We start from the raw sequence: 13,696 nt of genomic DNA, 5'->3' as shown, positions 1-13,696 counted from the left end.
CCTTTTACACTAAAATATTACTAAAGAGATACAAAAAAAGTAAAATGCATATGTTGTTTTTCTTTAAGGAGATTAAATATTACTGAAGAAAGAAAAAAAAAAAACTAAAACAGCCAAATGGGGCTATGCATACGAACTTAAAAGGTTTAAATAAAACAGAAATATATACCTTTATTTTTACTTCCTTAACTTGTGGAGGGTGTATCCTGTAGCAAAGCCCTAACTTTTTTCGTGAAAGCCCGTTTCAGTCAATAGGTCTTAAAAACAGGTGTAAAGATATTGACAATAAGCTACGCAAACCCACCAAGACATGGAATCATTTAAATCAAGGCGCTGTGCTACCTTCTTCCAGATTGGCCCCAAGGCGTTCATATTTTTCCAAAGCAGTTCTGGTCTCCATCGGCATCTGAGTCGAAAAACACCATCCCATACTATTAGTTAACGATTAACATATTTCTATATGTATTGTAAGCGTACGATACAACTGATAATATGTTGCGCTTATTTATCTGGTGTACCGACATTTTTGAGCGTTTAACGGCTGAAATCCAATGTAGTTTGTGCCCTTCAGAATGAAAACAATTTGCATTTACCTTTTTAATAAAAGGCGAGCTTTTAAGCCTGAGAAATCACCCCGTAAATGCACACGTTTAATTGCACATCTGTTAATATGTATGCTTACACAGTATTAAAAGACACTCAACAATTAACGTCATTTACCTTCGTTCCCGCGTTTGAGTTGTGCTGTAAATTCTTACTGTGAAATATAATTGACAAATAATTTGGTGAATGAACTTGTGAAGAAGGTGGAGCTGGAGTATTACGTCACTTCATTAATGAAAATGCCATGATGTGCGGAAGGGCGGGGGGAGTGTGGGGGTTGACGGAGAATGTTTTCTTCAGCGCTCTTTGGGGCTCTTCCTTGTTTTCAGTTCATGTGATTACGTAGGAGGCGTGATGACGCGATACGCGACTCTGCTTCCTCCATTACAGTATATGGACAAAAAAGAGGTTCCAGTTATGACCATTACGCGTAGAATTTCAAAATGAAACCTGCCTAACTTTTGTAAGTAAGCTGTAAGGAATGAGCCTGCCAAATATCAGCCTTCCACCTACACGGGAAGTTGTAGAATTAGTGATGAGTGAGTGAGTGAGTGAGTGAGGGCTTTGCCTTTTATTAGTATAGACTAGCAAAATACCCGCGCTTCACAGCGGCGAAGTACTGCCTTAAAATTGTTATTAAGAAGAAAACTAAACATTTTTAAACTGAGGGAAAATACACAAATAATTATTTGTTAAGGATCTGTTTGTATACCACGTTGTCAGTTTGGCCCTCCGGTTGTAATATGACCAATATTATATACATATATATCAAAAATATATCAAAATACCCGCGCTTCGCAGCGGTGAAGTACTGCTTTAAAATTTTTATTAAGAAGAAAAGTAAACCTTTTTTAACTAAGGGAAAATGAATCAATAATTATTTGTTAAGGATCTCTCTGTATACCATGTTGTCAGTTCGCCCCTCCGGTTGTAATATGACCAAGCTGTGTGCTGACCTTACTCTTGAGCATGCAACGTACAGTTGGCCATGTGAAAAGCAGTCCTGCCTCAAATCAATGCCAACGTTTTGTAGGGTCTGTCCCTGAGACTTATTAATTGTCATTGCGAAGCAGAGCCTTAGTGGAAATTGGAGGCGTTTGAATTGAAATGGGAGATCAGAGGGTATAACGGGGATGCGAGGAATAAAAACTCTCTCCCCTGAGCCACCGCCAGTAAAAATAGTTGCCTCAATGAGGTTCTTTTGCAGACACGTGACCTGAAGTCTCGTGCCATCACAAAGTTTCAGTGGCTGTACGCAAATCCACAATCGGTTTCATATTGTTTTCGTACTTTATCAATTGTGTAATGTGTTTTTTGAACAGGTTTGATTCATCGAAGTGATCACTCCTGCTGCATTCAGTCACTTCACGTGAGCCGCTCTCTTGTGTGATGTTGCGATGTCCACGGGTTTATTTAATGTTAGCTAAGACCCGGCAGTTAAAAGTTTCTCGCTACAGCAATTTTAACTCTGTTACAAAGTGATCCAAACTGTCGTTTATACCTCGTGTCTTCTCATTAAACTTGTATCTCGCGAATATGGCATTGCAAACGGCAGCGGGTCAGTTCACGTGCTTACGTGGGAGGCGTGATGACGCGATATATTTTGATATATATCAAAATACCCGCGCTTCGCAGCGGAGAAGTACTGCTTTAAAATTTTTATTAAGAAGAAAAGTAAACCTTTTTAAACTGAGGGAAAATGAATCAATAATTATTTGTTAAGGATCTCTTTGTATACCACGTTGTCAGTTCGCCCCTCCGGTTGTAATATGACCAAGCTGTGTGCTGAGCTTACTGTTGAGCATGAAATCTAACGTGGTTTGTGCCCTTCAGAATGAAAACAGTTTGCATTTACCTTTTTAATAAAAGGCGAGCTTTTAAGCCTGAGAAATCACCCCGTAAATGCACACGTTTAATTGCACATGTGTTAATATGTATGCTTACACAGTATTAAAAGACACTCAACAATTAACGTCATAATCCTTCGTTCCCGCGTTTGACTCGTGCTGTAAATCTCTTCCTTGTTTTCAGTTCACGTGATTACGTAGGAGGCGTGATGACGCGTTACGTGACTCCGCCTCCTCCATTTGAGTATATGGACAAAAAACAGGTTCCAGTTATGACCGTTACGCGTAGAATTTCGAAATGAAACCTGCCTAACTTTTGTAAGTAAGCTGTAAGGAATGAGCCTGCCAAATTTCAGCCTTCTACCTACACGGGAAGTTGGAGAATTAGTGATGAGTCAGTCAGTCAGTCAGTCAGTCAGTGAGGGCTTTGCCTTTTATTAGTATAGATAACCACTACAAGTGGTTTGGCTCATTAGTGTGCATGTTAGTATAATAGTTCATAGATACAGTATATATTGTGCATATTCATATGTGATAACCATCTGATTTTGACCGTTTGACTAATTTACTTTTATTTTTAGTCAACTAAAACTGATTCACTTTTTCTCGACTAAAAATAGATTAAAACTAACAAAAATTAAATGACTAAAATGTGACTAAAACTTAAATGCAATTTAGTCAGAAGACTAAGATTTAAACTAAATAACAATGTATTGTCAAAATTAACAATGCTGTGACAGCAGAATAACTGAATGTAGCTGTTTTGTCATTGTATAGTTTAGTTATAAAAAGTGCCCTTACTTGCATGGTACATGAAGAGGCTCTGAGAGAAAAGGCTGCAGTCATGGCACGTTACAGTTGAAAACGCTGCTTGTGTTTTAACACGGGTGAGAAGGCCTGTCACCTGTGTGGACCCTCGAATGCTGGAAGTCTGACATACTGGCATTACTTTGTGCCATACCTTGGAAGGACGTTCATTTGGCCACGTGAATCACAGCAGAATAACTGGATGGTAATGTATAGACGTAAGCCAGGTGTGCAGAAGAGTCATGCATTCGGGAGTCCCAGAGATAGAGTAAAACTGAAAACAACTTCAGAAAGCTGCCTTAAGTTGGAGGCATGCGTGTATGTGCTGGCAGCCACGCACCCATGCATGAACAAAATGCCTGATAAATAGAAAGACTTCTGTATAGATCTAGGCTGCAGGGGTGGAATTTCACAAGCGACGTCAATTGGTCCTAGATATGAAACCAAGAAATGCCCAACAGGGGTCGTCTGTTGACTATCTGGCATGAGAGAGAAATGTTAGGTGAGCAAATTATATATAGCAAATCCTTATTAAGCATTCTTGTACATAGAGACTTACTTATTTTTTTCACCGATTCTCCTGTATTTTTGTGCTTCTGCCATTTTTCCACTTTTGATTTTGATAACTGTTTTTTTTTTGTCCTATAAGAAGGATGTAAAAGAAGAGTTGTCTGATCATTTGTTTTTGTTATTTTTTATCACCTTTGTTTTGAGCCATTGTAAATACTGTACATGATCACCATCACTTATTTTTACTTATTATTGTATATATTGTGGTAAACCCAGGGTGTCAGTGAGGCCCAAACCCTAACACGAACACACTTGTCCAGTCCCAGGTCCAAATAATCAAAGATTTTTTATTTTAACTCCCTCCAAATGTGACACAATCAAATACAGGTCTTTCTCACAATTTTTCTCCCTACCGCACTATCCTCCTCCACTGAAGCGTTGCTCCACTACTTCCCAGCTCTGACTCATATGTATGAAGGAGTGCAGTCTCTTTTATCACAGACCCAGGAGTTCCTCCAGTGCCAGGGTGACTGCCCGATGACAGTACTTCCAGGTCGCATGGAAGTCCATAATAGGGAGCTTCTCTCCCTACAGCACCCTCTAGTGGCACCCAGTGACCCCAGCAGGGCTGTTCTGCCAGACTACATATCCAGGCATGCTCTGCTAACTTCTTACTGTGTACCAACCTCCAGGGCTGCTGATATGTAATGTGTTGGGGGAATAAAAAACCTCCAGCAACTTCTCTTTTTAATGGGCTGTCCAGCCACCCTTTCCGGTCCATCCTTCCAGGTCTGTTCCCTCTTCTGGTCGGGATGCCCATCCAGCCAGTGTGGCATCTACAATATATATTCATTTTGTGTCATTGCAGAGAAGTGCATTTAAATTGAAATGATACAAGAATTTTATTTGTCTTTCTGACACTATAATTAAGAATTGTTTTCTTTTAAATATTTTCTTTGGTTCTGTGCCTCTGCTTTACACCACTGATCCATTCAATTATGTTAGAGATGCACTGAGTCTGAGCGTCTGCAGAGGTGCTGCTGGGATAGGCACTAATGACCTATGATCCTGAACTAGACAAGTGAGACAGGGACTGGATGAATGGATATCCTCTAATGTGTGGAAACCTCTCACTCTTTAGGCCAGTCTGTGAAACTCTATTAGTACATTTAGACGAGGGTTAAAAACTCCTATTTTTTCCTTGTATTTTAATCATCTATGCCCGCAGTTTTGTACTCTGTCACTTTTATATCTACTGTACTAATTCTGATTCTACCGTAGTGTCAGTTAATTCCCATATAACATCAGTTCATCATTATTTATGTAGTCTGTTCAATGTTTGTATAACATATAAGTCATCAGGTATTAAATTAACTGGTATTGTATCAGTCTTTCTGTGTTTCTATAGTAAAAGCTCTTGTAATTTTAGCTTAGTGAACGGTGATGTATACAGTAAAGAGTTACTAACATTCCTCTCTAAACTTTTGTATAAATTCATAAAAATCTGCACACTGATGTTAATTTTATCTATATGGAACTTATTTGAAAATTAACTTGAATTATATTACATCTATTAAAACACATACCATACAACAATTACATTAGTCCCAAACATAAACCTCAGTCCTAAAGTAAAAAAATGCTTTACAAATTTTGCTAGTACCTTACAACTATCTTTTCATTTTTGAAACCCATCCATTTATTATGTAATCCAGTTAATCCACTTAATCAAGTTCAGGGTTATGAGGGAAGGGGGGATGTAAAAAATTCCAGCAGCAATATTAGAATGATCCCTGCACTGGGCCAATTTAGAGGCAGCAGGTGATCTAGCATACATTTTTGGGATATGGGAAGACATTTCAGAATACCTTGAGAAAGACAAATACATGTAGACTTGGAGAATGTGAAAGCTTCAAACCGACAGTGATTGACAAGGATTTATTTTACAAATTTCAAAAAGTAGACATGAACAAACATATTAATATACAAACTTTTTTTTTTCTTTATCTGATTGTTTAACATGGTGTCAATCCTGATAGTTGATTTTTCTGTAGTCTCCCATTAACCACATCCAAACTAAAATGGCCATCCTTATTTTAATATACACATGCATGTGCACATGCATACTTTAAATGTTAGAAAATCCGAACCTGGTAAAAGGAGACCCATGAGAAAGAATTTTAACTTTGAAGTAATTACCCTAAGTTCTTGTCTATAAGCTGCGGGTTATCTAAGGAAAAAAGTTGTGAAAATGAAAAAATAGAATATCGGCTTATACATAAGTCCGGCTTATACAGTAATCCCTCCTCCATCGCGGGGGTTGCGTTCCAGAGCCACCCGCGAAATAAGAAAATCCGCGAAGTAGAAACCATATGTTTATATGGTTATTTTTATATTGTCATGCTTGGGTCACAGATTTGCGCAGAAACACAGGAGGTTGTAGAGAGACAGGAACGTTATTCAAACACTGCAAACAAACATTTGTCTCTTTTTCAAAAGTTTAAACTGTGCTCCATGACAAGACAGAGATGACAGTTCTGTCTCACAATTAAAAGAGTGCAAACATATCTTCCTCTTCAAAGGTGTGTGTGTCAGGAGCACAGAATGTCACATAGATAGAGAAAACAATCTCTAGCAAACAAATCAATGGTGCTGTTTGGCTTGTAAGTATGCGAAGCACCGCGGCACAAAGCTGTTGAAGGCGGCAGCTCACACCCCCTCCGTCAGGAGCAGGAAGAGAGAGAGAGAGTTTGTTTTTCAGTGAAAAATCAATACGTGCCCTTCGAGCTTTTAAGTATGCGAAGCACTGTGCAGCATGTCTTTTCAGGAATCAGCTTTACAAAAGATAGCAATGTGAAGATAATTTTTCAGCATTTTTAGACGAGCATCCGTATCGTCTAGGTGTGCGAACAGCCCCCCTGCTCAATCCCCATACGTCAGGATCACAGATAGTCAGCGCAAGAGAGACAGAGAAAAGTAAGTTGGGTAGCTTCTCAGCCATCTGCCAATAGCGTCCCTTGTATGAAATCAACTGGGCAAACCAACTGAGGAAGCATGTACCAGAAATTAAAAGACCCATTGTCCGCAGAAATCCGCGAACCAGCAAAAAATCCGCGATATATATTTAAATATGCTTACATATAAAATCACAATTTAAATGACCGCTACGCGCGCGTGTTGACTCGGCGACGCCCAGAGCAGAAAGAACGCGCTCCGGCCGCTCCAACCGCGCCATGCGGCGAGTGAGAGAGACGCCAATATCTCACACTCTCTCCCCCCTTAAAGAAATTAAATGGGTGCGAGTGAGACCACTGACCTCCCTCCCTTCTATTAGTTATAGGTTATAGTACGTTCGGCTTATCCATGAGTCCGGCTTATCTATGATACAATTTTATTTTAAAAATTCGTATGATTTTTGGTCTCCGGCTTATACATGAGTCCGGCTTATAGACAAGAACCTAGGGTAAATTGCAATGCAAAGGGTAGAAAATTGCCAATTAGTAGTATGTGTTCAGACACTCTTGAGTTTTCCAAGGTATTTTAGTGTTGGAAGATTTAACAATTTCTTCAGGAAACACAGTATCAGCTGCAGCTCACCTTAGCATTCAGACTTTACACCTTAATGGATACATTGCTTGCTGCATTAGGGTAATCACTAAATTCAGACTAATTTCTCAGAATATTAGCAAACCAAGAGACTGCTGATGCATCAAAATATAATTTTTTTAACAATACACTGCTCTTTAGTTCTAGTTACAAGCATTTCTGCATCAAGTGAAATGCAGAAATGATCAGATAAACCAATATTCACGACCTGACTCACATGAATTTCTAATCCTTTTGAAATTACTAAATACATTGCGTATCCTCTCTTTTGTGTAGGCTGGCTGACATGCTGGTTAAGATCAAAAGAGTACAGTAACTTAATAAATTATCTTGCTTTAGGGTATTGCTGGTTAGCCACATAAAAACTGAAATTGCCTGCAATTGGAAACCTGTCATAATTAATTATTATTATAGATACTACTGTAAGTCTGAGAGTTCCTCAGTAAAAGATACATTATATTTTTGAGCTCCATAAACGTTCAATATGAGAGACCATGACACTCCTTGAATAACTACAGCAAGATACTCGAAAGTTGCAAAAGTTCTCAAGCTGGTATCTTTACAGTTTAATCAGCACTTGTAAATACTTGGTAAACAGCACATTTTCTTACCTTGGCAAACAGAATGAACAAAATTATAATTTGGGGTGCTGCTTCAATGAACACTGCAGCACTGTTGCTTCAGAGCCACATTTCGCTCAATGTAAGAAAGCCTATTTTCCTTATTGTTGACTATTATTAATGTAAGAGGTCTAACTGGTTAATATTCTGATATTCAGTAAAGCCACATTTAAAATCTTTGAAGAGCACAGCTGTATTAAGGTTAGGTCAGCTTGAAATAGCAATTAAGTTATTTGTGTTTATACTGCTTTGTCCAGCCTTTTCAGTTAAACTATGGTTTGTTATTAAAATGATAATATAGTGTATATCTATAGATTAACCCACTACAGAATTATCATATCTTGTCATGGGTTTAAAGTTAACTTTAGGACTAAAGCTACATTGTTAAGAATGACAATTACCTTCCAGATGTTTTTAGAGAGGACCTGAGTACCAAATCATTTTGGGTGAAGGCCATCATGTCTGCAAAAACATTGTTTCTCCCAGAAAAGATCCTGGCTGTCCATGAAGCTGCTATTTTGCCTCTTGCAGAAGGACTGTCTTCCAGGTGTTCAAGGACAGGAGTTGACTGTAGGCTTCATTCAATCTACTCAGCATGAGTAGGAGTTCAGACATTCTCGCAGCTTGGGGCCTCTTCATTGTGGCCTGGATAAGGAATGTGAAGTTCTTATTCAGGAGTTGCACCTGTCAGGGTCTAATGTTTTCGACGATAACATGCAATAAAATTGTCCCGGTAGTTATTCTGTTGTCTTTCTCAAAGACTGTCAGGGCTCTTCTTTCCACATTTTTAGCTTGTGCAACAGGAAAATGACTCAAAAAGTTTTAATGTATGTATGTAACAAAAAGCTCAGGTGGTGTATGAGTATCGAGTATCTGTTATGGAAAAAACTTTCCTCCATCTTCAAAGAAAGCAATCATGGAACCCAGATGAGAATGCAGAATATTTTTTATTCACAAAAAGATATGTACATACTGTATGTCTCAGTCCAAGGAGTGAGCAATCAATTAAACAATTCATGTTCTTTTATACATTTCTATTTTTCATTACCTCATCTAATTCATCATGTCATCTGACTCTTAATATGCATAACTTTATCACCTTAACCAATCATCTAAATCCACGAGTAATTTTGGACTCATGTCGATTCTCCCATTATTCTGAACAGCACTTCCTTAGTAGGGGTGTTTTTGCGTATTGTTCTATTGATTTTAACACAGTTTTATAGGAGGGATGTTTGGCCTTTCCCATTAGTTTATCCTTGCTTTTTAGAGGAGTGTTTGCTAATCATTCACTTCATTCTAATCTTGGCAAATCCTGTTGGTGGCTTTTCTAAGATGAGACCTCACGTGCTTAAACTTACATAAGTTACATTTAGTTACCCTTGAGTTACATTCTATCATTTGCTTATTTTTAATACTTTATTCTGCATACTTTCATATATGTATATAGTTGTATTAGATTGGATTGTCTTTAAAGATTATTTTATATTAATTAAAACTTATGTATCTCTTATAAAAAAACCTCAGCAGTCTGCAGACAAGGCTGGGGAGTGAAGAGAGTCAAAAAGGTTGTGAGTGGTGACGACTACTTGTGTAAAAATTGTGCAGTACCTCACTGCACACAGTTCAGGATTTGTATGACAGTACTTCAAGAAGGACTGAAATTATCATAAGTCGGTCCTTATTAGGCCTTTAAACGTATTATATTGTTGAATGTTTCCATTATTTTCTCCATTTCCTGTATATTCCTGTAAGTGATAATTGTCTGAAAATGGTAGTAACAATTATTAAGTACTATATGTATAATTTCTGTAGATTATACTGTACGTATGTTTGTTTATTGATTTACCCTAATACTTTTATTCAAAGTGACTTACAAATAATTCATAATTATGTTTTGTGGATTAAGTGTTTTGCACAGGTCAGACAGTGAGTCAGATGGAAAGCAAACATGAAGTTCAATGTCTTACTTTCTGTAAAGAAGCAAGCAAAGTGACTGTGATAGTTTTGTATGAGAAACATCTCCATCCATTATCCAACCCGCTATATCCCAACCACAGGGTCACAGGGGTCTGCTGGAGCCAAGGCAGGAAACAAACCCCGTGCAGGGCGCCAGCCCACCACAAGGCGTGCGCACACACACACACACACACTAGGGACAATTTAGAATCACCAATGCACCTAAAATGCATGTCTTTGGACTGTGGGAGGAAACCGGAGTACCCGGAGGAAACCTACATAGACACGGGGAGAACATGCAAACTACACACAGGGAGGACCTGGGAAGCAAACTCAGGACACTTAATTGCGAGGCAGCAGAGCTACCCACTGCGCCACTATGCCGCCCCTATGAGAAACATATGTTTTCTGAAATTTAATAAATATTATTATGGTATCTGATAAATATATATTCCACATAACACACGTTTAATTTTTTTTTTATTTATGATTATTTGCAGTAAAGGTGGCCAAGGTCCTTTTGAGCATAACTCTAAACATTTTGCTTGTGGTTTGGCTAAAGGAAGGAAAAGGTAGGTAATGTACTTGTTATTGTAAAATGTACAAACCATAGCTCTCTTTTAAGTTGTGTACTTGATAGATTTCTAATTTTTTTAAAAGATCATTTCGAATTTTGCAAATCAGGATATTTCATGTGCACATTTATATCAGTTTAAACCTTAGTAATAGTATCCTTTAAGTAATTGACAGGCATAAAGAAAGCTAACAAAACAAAGGAAGCATTTGAGTAAATGAGAGATATAAATTCTATGACAGGACATCATTTCACAGATGTGTCATCTTTAAGATAATAAAACAATTAAAATCCCTTCAAGCTTAAAGTAGTTATAAAAATACTGGACAGATCCAGACGTTAATTATTTTGGCTACTATGTCTTGAAAAGAATACTGACAAATGGAGTATTTTTTTTTTCAAAAGCCTTAGTTATAAAGTCCATTCATTCTACAGACTAGTGGCCCATGCAACCCACATCATGGAGGCTGGTTCTGTACTATGCAAGCACTCTTGTGAAAGACCACTTGGACCCACAGCAGCTTGCCTATTGGCCAAACAGGAAAGAGGCAAATGCATTTATCTATCTGGACCACAGGGCTTACTCCCACTTGGAAAATGCTGGCAGACCTGTGAGAATTACATTTTGTGATTTCTCCAATGCCTTCAGTATCATCCAACAATCCCTGTTAAGGGACTGTGTGGATGTGATAACCATCTTGTCATGATTAGATTTGTGTGATTTTATTTTGTTAATTCTAGCGTCTTGACCGCTATTGTCAAGTCCTTCTGTAACCGCTGATTTGAGAGCAGTGGTTAGCACAGCATCCTGCTTTTCTAGCGGCATTGCTTCAAAGGTGGTAACCTGCTAGTAATCAGTGTGACGGAATAAAAGGTCAGCTGAGGGGCTCCTTCAGGTATACAACCTCTTCAAAAAAAAGAAAAAAGAATTCTTTGCTTTTGTGCTTCTCCAAGTTTTATTTGGTTTGACCTCTTTGCGTGTCTCTCAAGTTTGATTCAGTAAGAGTAGTGAAATCTACATGGATCCAAGAGGTTATTAACCTTTATGAAATTTAAAATTATTGCCACAATTTGAAATAATGCAGTGGTTGCTGTTATTTACCAATAAAAAACAGGGTCTAGACTGCAATTGAAATCCCCAGCTATTATGAGTTGCTGTTGCTGCTTAGAAACTCCAGAGTTATTTTGTATGGTTTTATTAATACTACTGTGAGCTCCTTTCTGTTAAGTTGTAAACCTGGCCTGTCCTAAACTCCATGCTCACCATTGTTCTAGTTTAACCAGTCTTTGATTAACCTACATCTCATCATAGTGACCTGAACCACAGGGACTAAACCTGTCCTAACCTATTATTTAGGCATCATTTGCACAAATATGGGCATATTCCTTAGTTTTAGGAGTTCCTCACAGTGCTCATTCCACCTATTATTGATATAATAAGGTCATTAATTCCTTAGTCAAGGTCATTAATTCCTTAGTTTTGCTGAGAACTGTCTGGGTGATGCCATACTTACCTATCCAGAGTTGTCAAAAGTTTTGTCAAAATCTTATTGATGCCCCATGAAACTCATTTTCCTCGGTCTTCCCATACTCTTTACACTACGTGTCTTCACCTTGGCAACTGCCATTGTTTTGGCCTTTGGCCAGCTAAAATGGCATGAAGGATATGTTTCTTTTACTCTGCATATTTTTTTTACAATTGCTACAGCTACTTCAGCAAAAGAATAAGGATTTTTGTTTCTTTATGCCAAATGAGCATAATCCATAACAGAATGTCTCCATTGCTTGGCTTAATTTTGTTATACAGTACATCACCTCCTTAAAAATTAAATGAATCAGAAGACTTATTGTATGGATGCCTAATGGAAAAAGTTTAGATAAAAATAGAAATATGGCAATGTCCAAACTGTTCTTTGATTTACCATTTGTTTTATGAATAATCAGAGTACATTTTCTAAATTGTTTAAAATAGCTATAAACCTTTTCTTTCAAAATTAGGAATGTGTAAGGTGTCTGCCTTGAAAATGTTAAAAAAATGTTTAGTTTACACTGCTCTTTGTTGCTGTGCTGTTTGTTAGCTGAAAACTTTCATCTGATTTCAGGTAAACCCGCAGAGATGGTCATGGTTGCCTTCTTATTCATTCTGTTGTGGGTTGATTTACAAGTATTAGCTGATAAGTCAGGTATGTTTTATATTCTATATGCCATACAGTTAACGATCTTTTAAAAAAGCCATCAGATACAGTATGTGTAATGTATCATACACCCTTTAAGATTTTGCTACCTTCATAGTAATGGGAAATGTGTGGTGCAAGAAATAAATACAAAAATAAGGAAAATGATACAAAGCATATCTGGAATTATACTGACAAAAAGCAATATTAAAATAACATTTAACAACTGTGCCTTAAATGTTTTCTCCTTGACGTCTGGTAACATACTTGCCTGTCATATTTTCTATCCAGGGTTCCAAGTCCAAAATAACACTTCTGTTAATTGGCCATTGTATATAACTAAGTTAAATTTAAAGCCATCTGAAATAACTGCCTTCTGTGTTTTAGTGCAGTACAGTTATAGGGTAGGTTTTGATATTTCTCATATTTTTCTGCCTTAACTTTTATGGTTTTCTTATGACATAACAATTCTTATTTTTTTCTGGATAATTGCTTTGAAAACCAAAGATGAAAACTTTATCCTGCTTGTTGTTCATTTTTAAGAAAAGAGCACTGACTACACAAAAAACCTCTAGTATACATGAAAATGCCCTACTGTAAATGAACTGTGAGACACTTCGCATGGACAAATCAAGTCCCAATAGCTGTTTCATGAAAAGATATGGTTGTAACCCGCATGTTTTGTACAAGTATTGTTTAATTAGGCACCCGATATGTATATAAATCTTACAGTTCATACTTAACTTTATTATTATTTTATAATGTATAAAAATACTCTTTTATGAAAATGCCACACAGATCAAAGTGCCACCTAAGATAATCACCTTATCTCATCACCACATGTGCTGGGCCTGTCAGGATAGTCCAATTTAGAATACAAACTATAGTGTCTAAATGCCACCGTGTGTGTAGGTAGGAGTAGCCCGGTTACAGTAAGATTGTTATGAAATACAGTGTGAGCTATCATTTTATTTTGTTTGCAAGCCATCACCACTC

General features: G+C 37.4%; 1 protein-coding gene across 1 annotated transcript in view; it reads left to right on the top strand.

Moving 5' to 3' along the window:
- LOC114643473 (uncharacterized) overlaps positions 1-13,696 on the top strand; it is a 66,990-nt gene that overhangs the window by 17,647 nt on the left and 35,647 nt on the right. The window contains exons 2-3 of the mRNA XM_051922979.1: positions 10,453-10,524; positions 12,629-12,709. Coding sequence (XP_051778939.1) covers positions 12,643-12,709 — 67 coding nt within the window. The 5' untranslated portion in view covers positions 10,453-10,524; positions 12,629-12,642. The remainder of the gene's footprint in view (positions 1-10,452; positions 10,525-12,628; positions 12,710-13,696) is intronic.

The sequence above is a fragment of the Erpetoichthys calabaricus genome, chromosome 2 (genome assembly GCF_900747795.2).
Source record: "Erpetoichthys calabaricus chromosome 2, fErpCal1.3, whole genome shotgun sequence".
Taxonomy (NCBI): Eukaryota; Metazoa; Chordata; class Cladistia; order Polypteriformes; family Polypteridae; genus Erpetoichthys; species Erpetoichthys calabaricus.
Note: the sequence above shows the minus strand (reverse complement) of the source record. Positions and strands in the feature narration are given on the sequence as shown.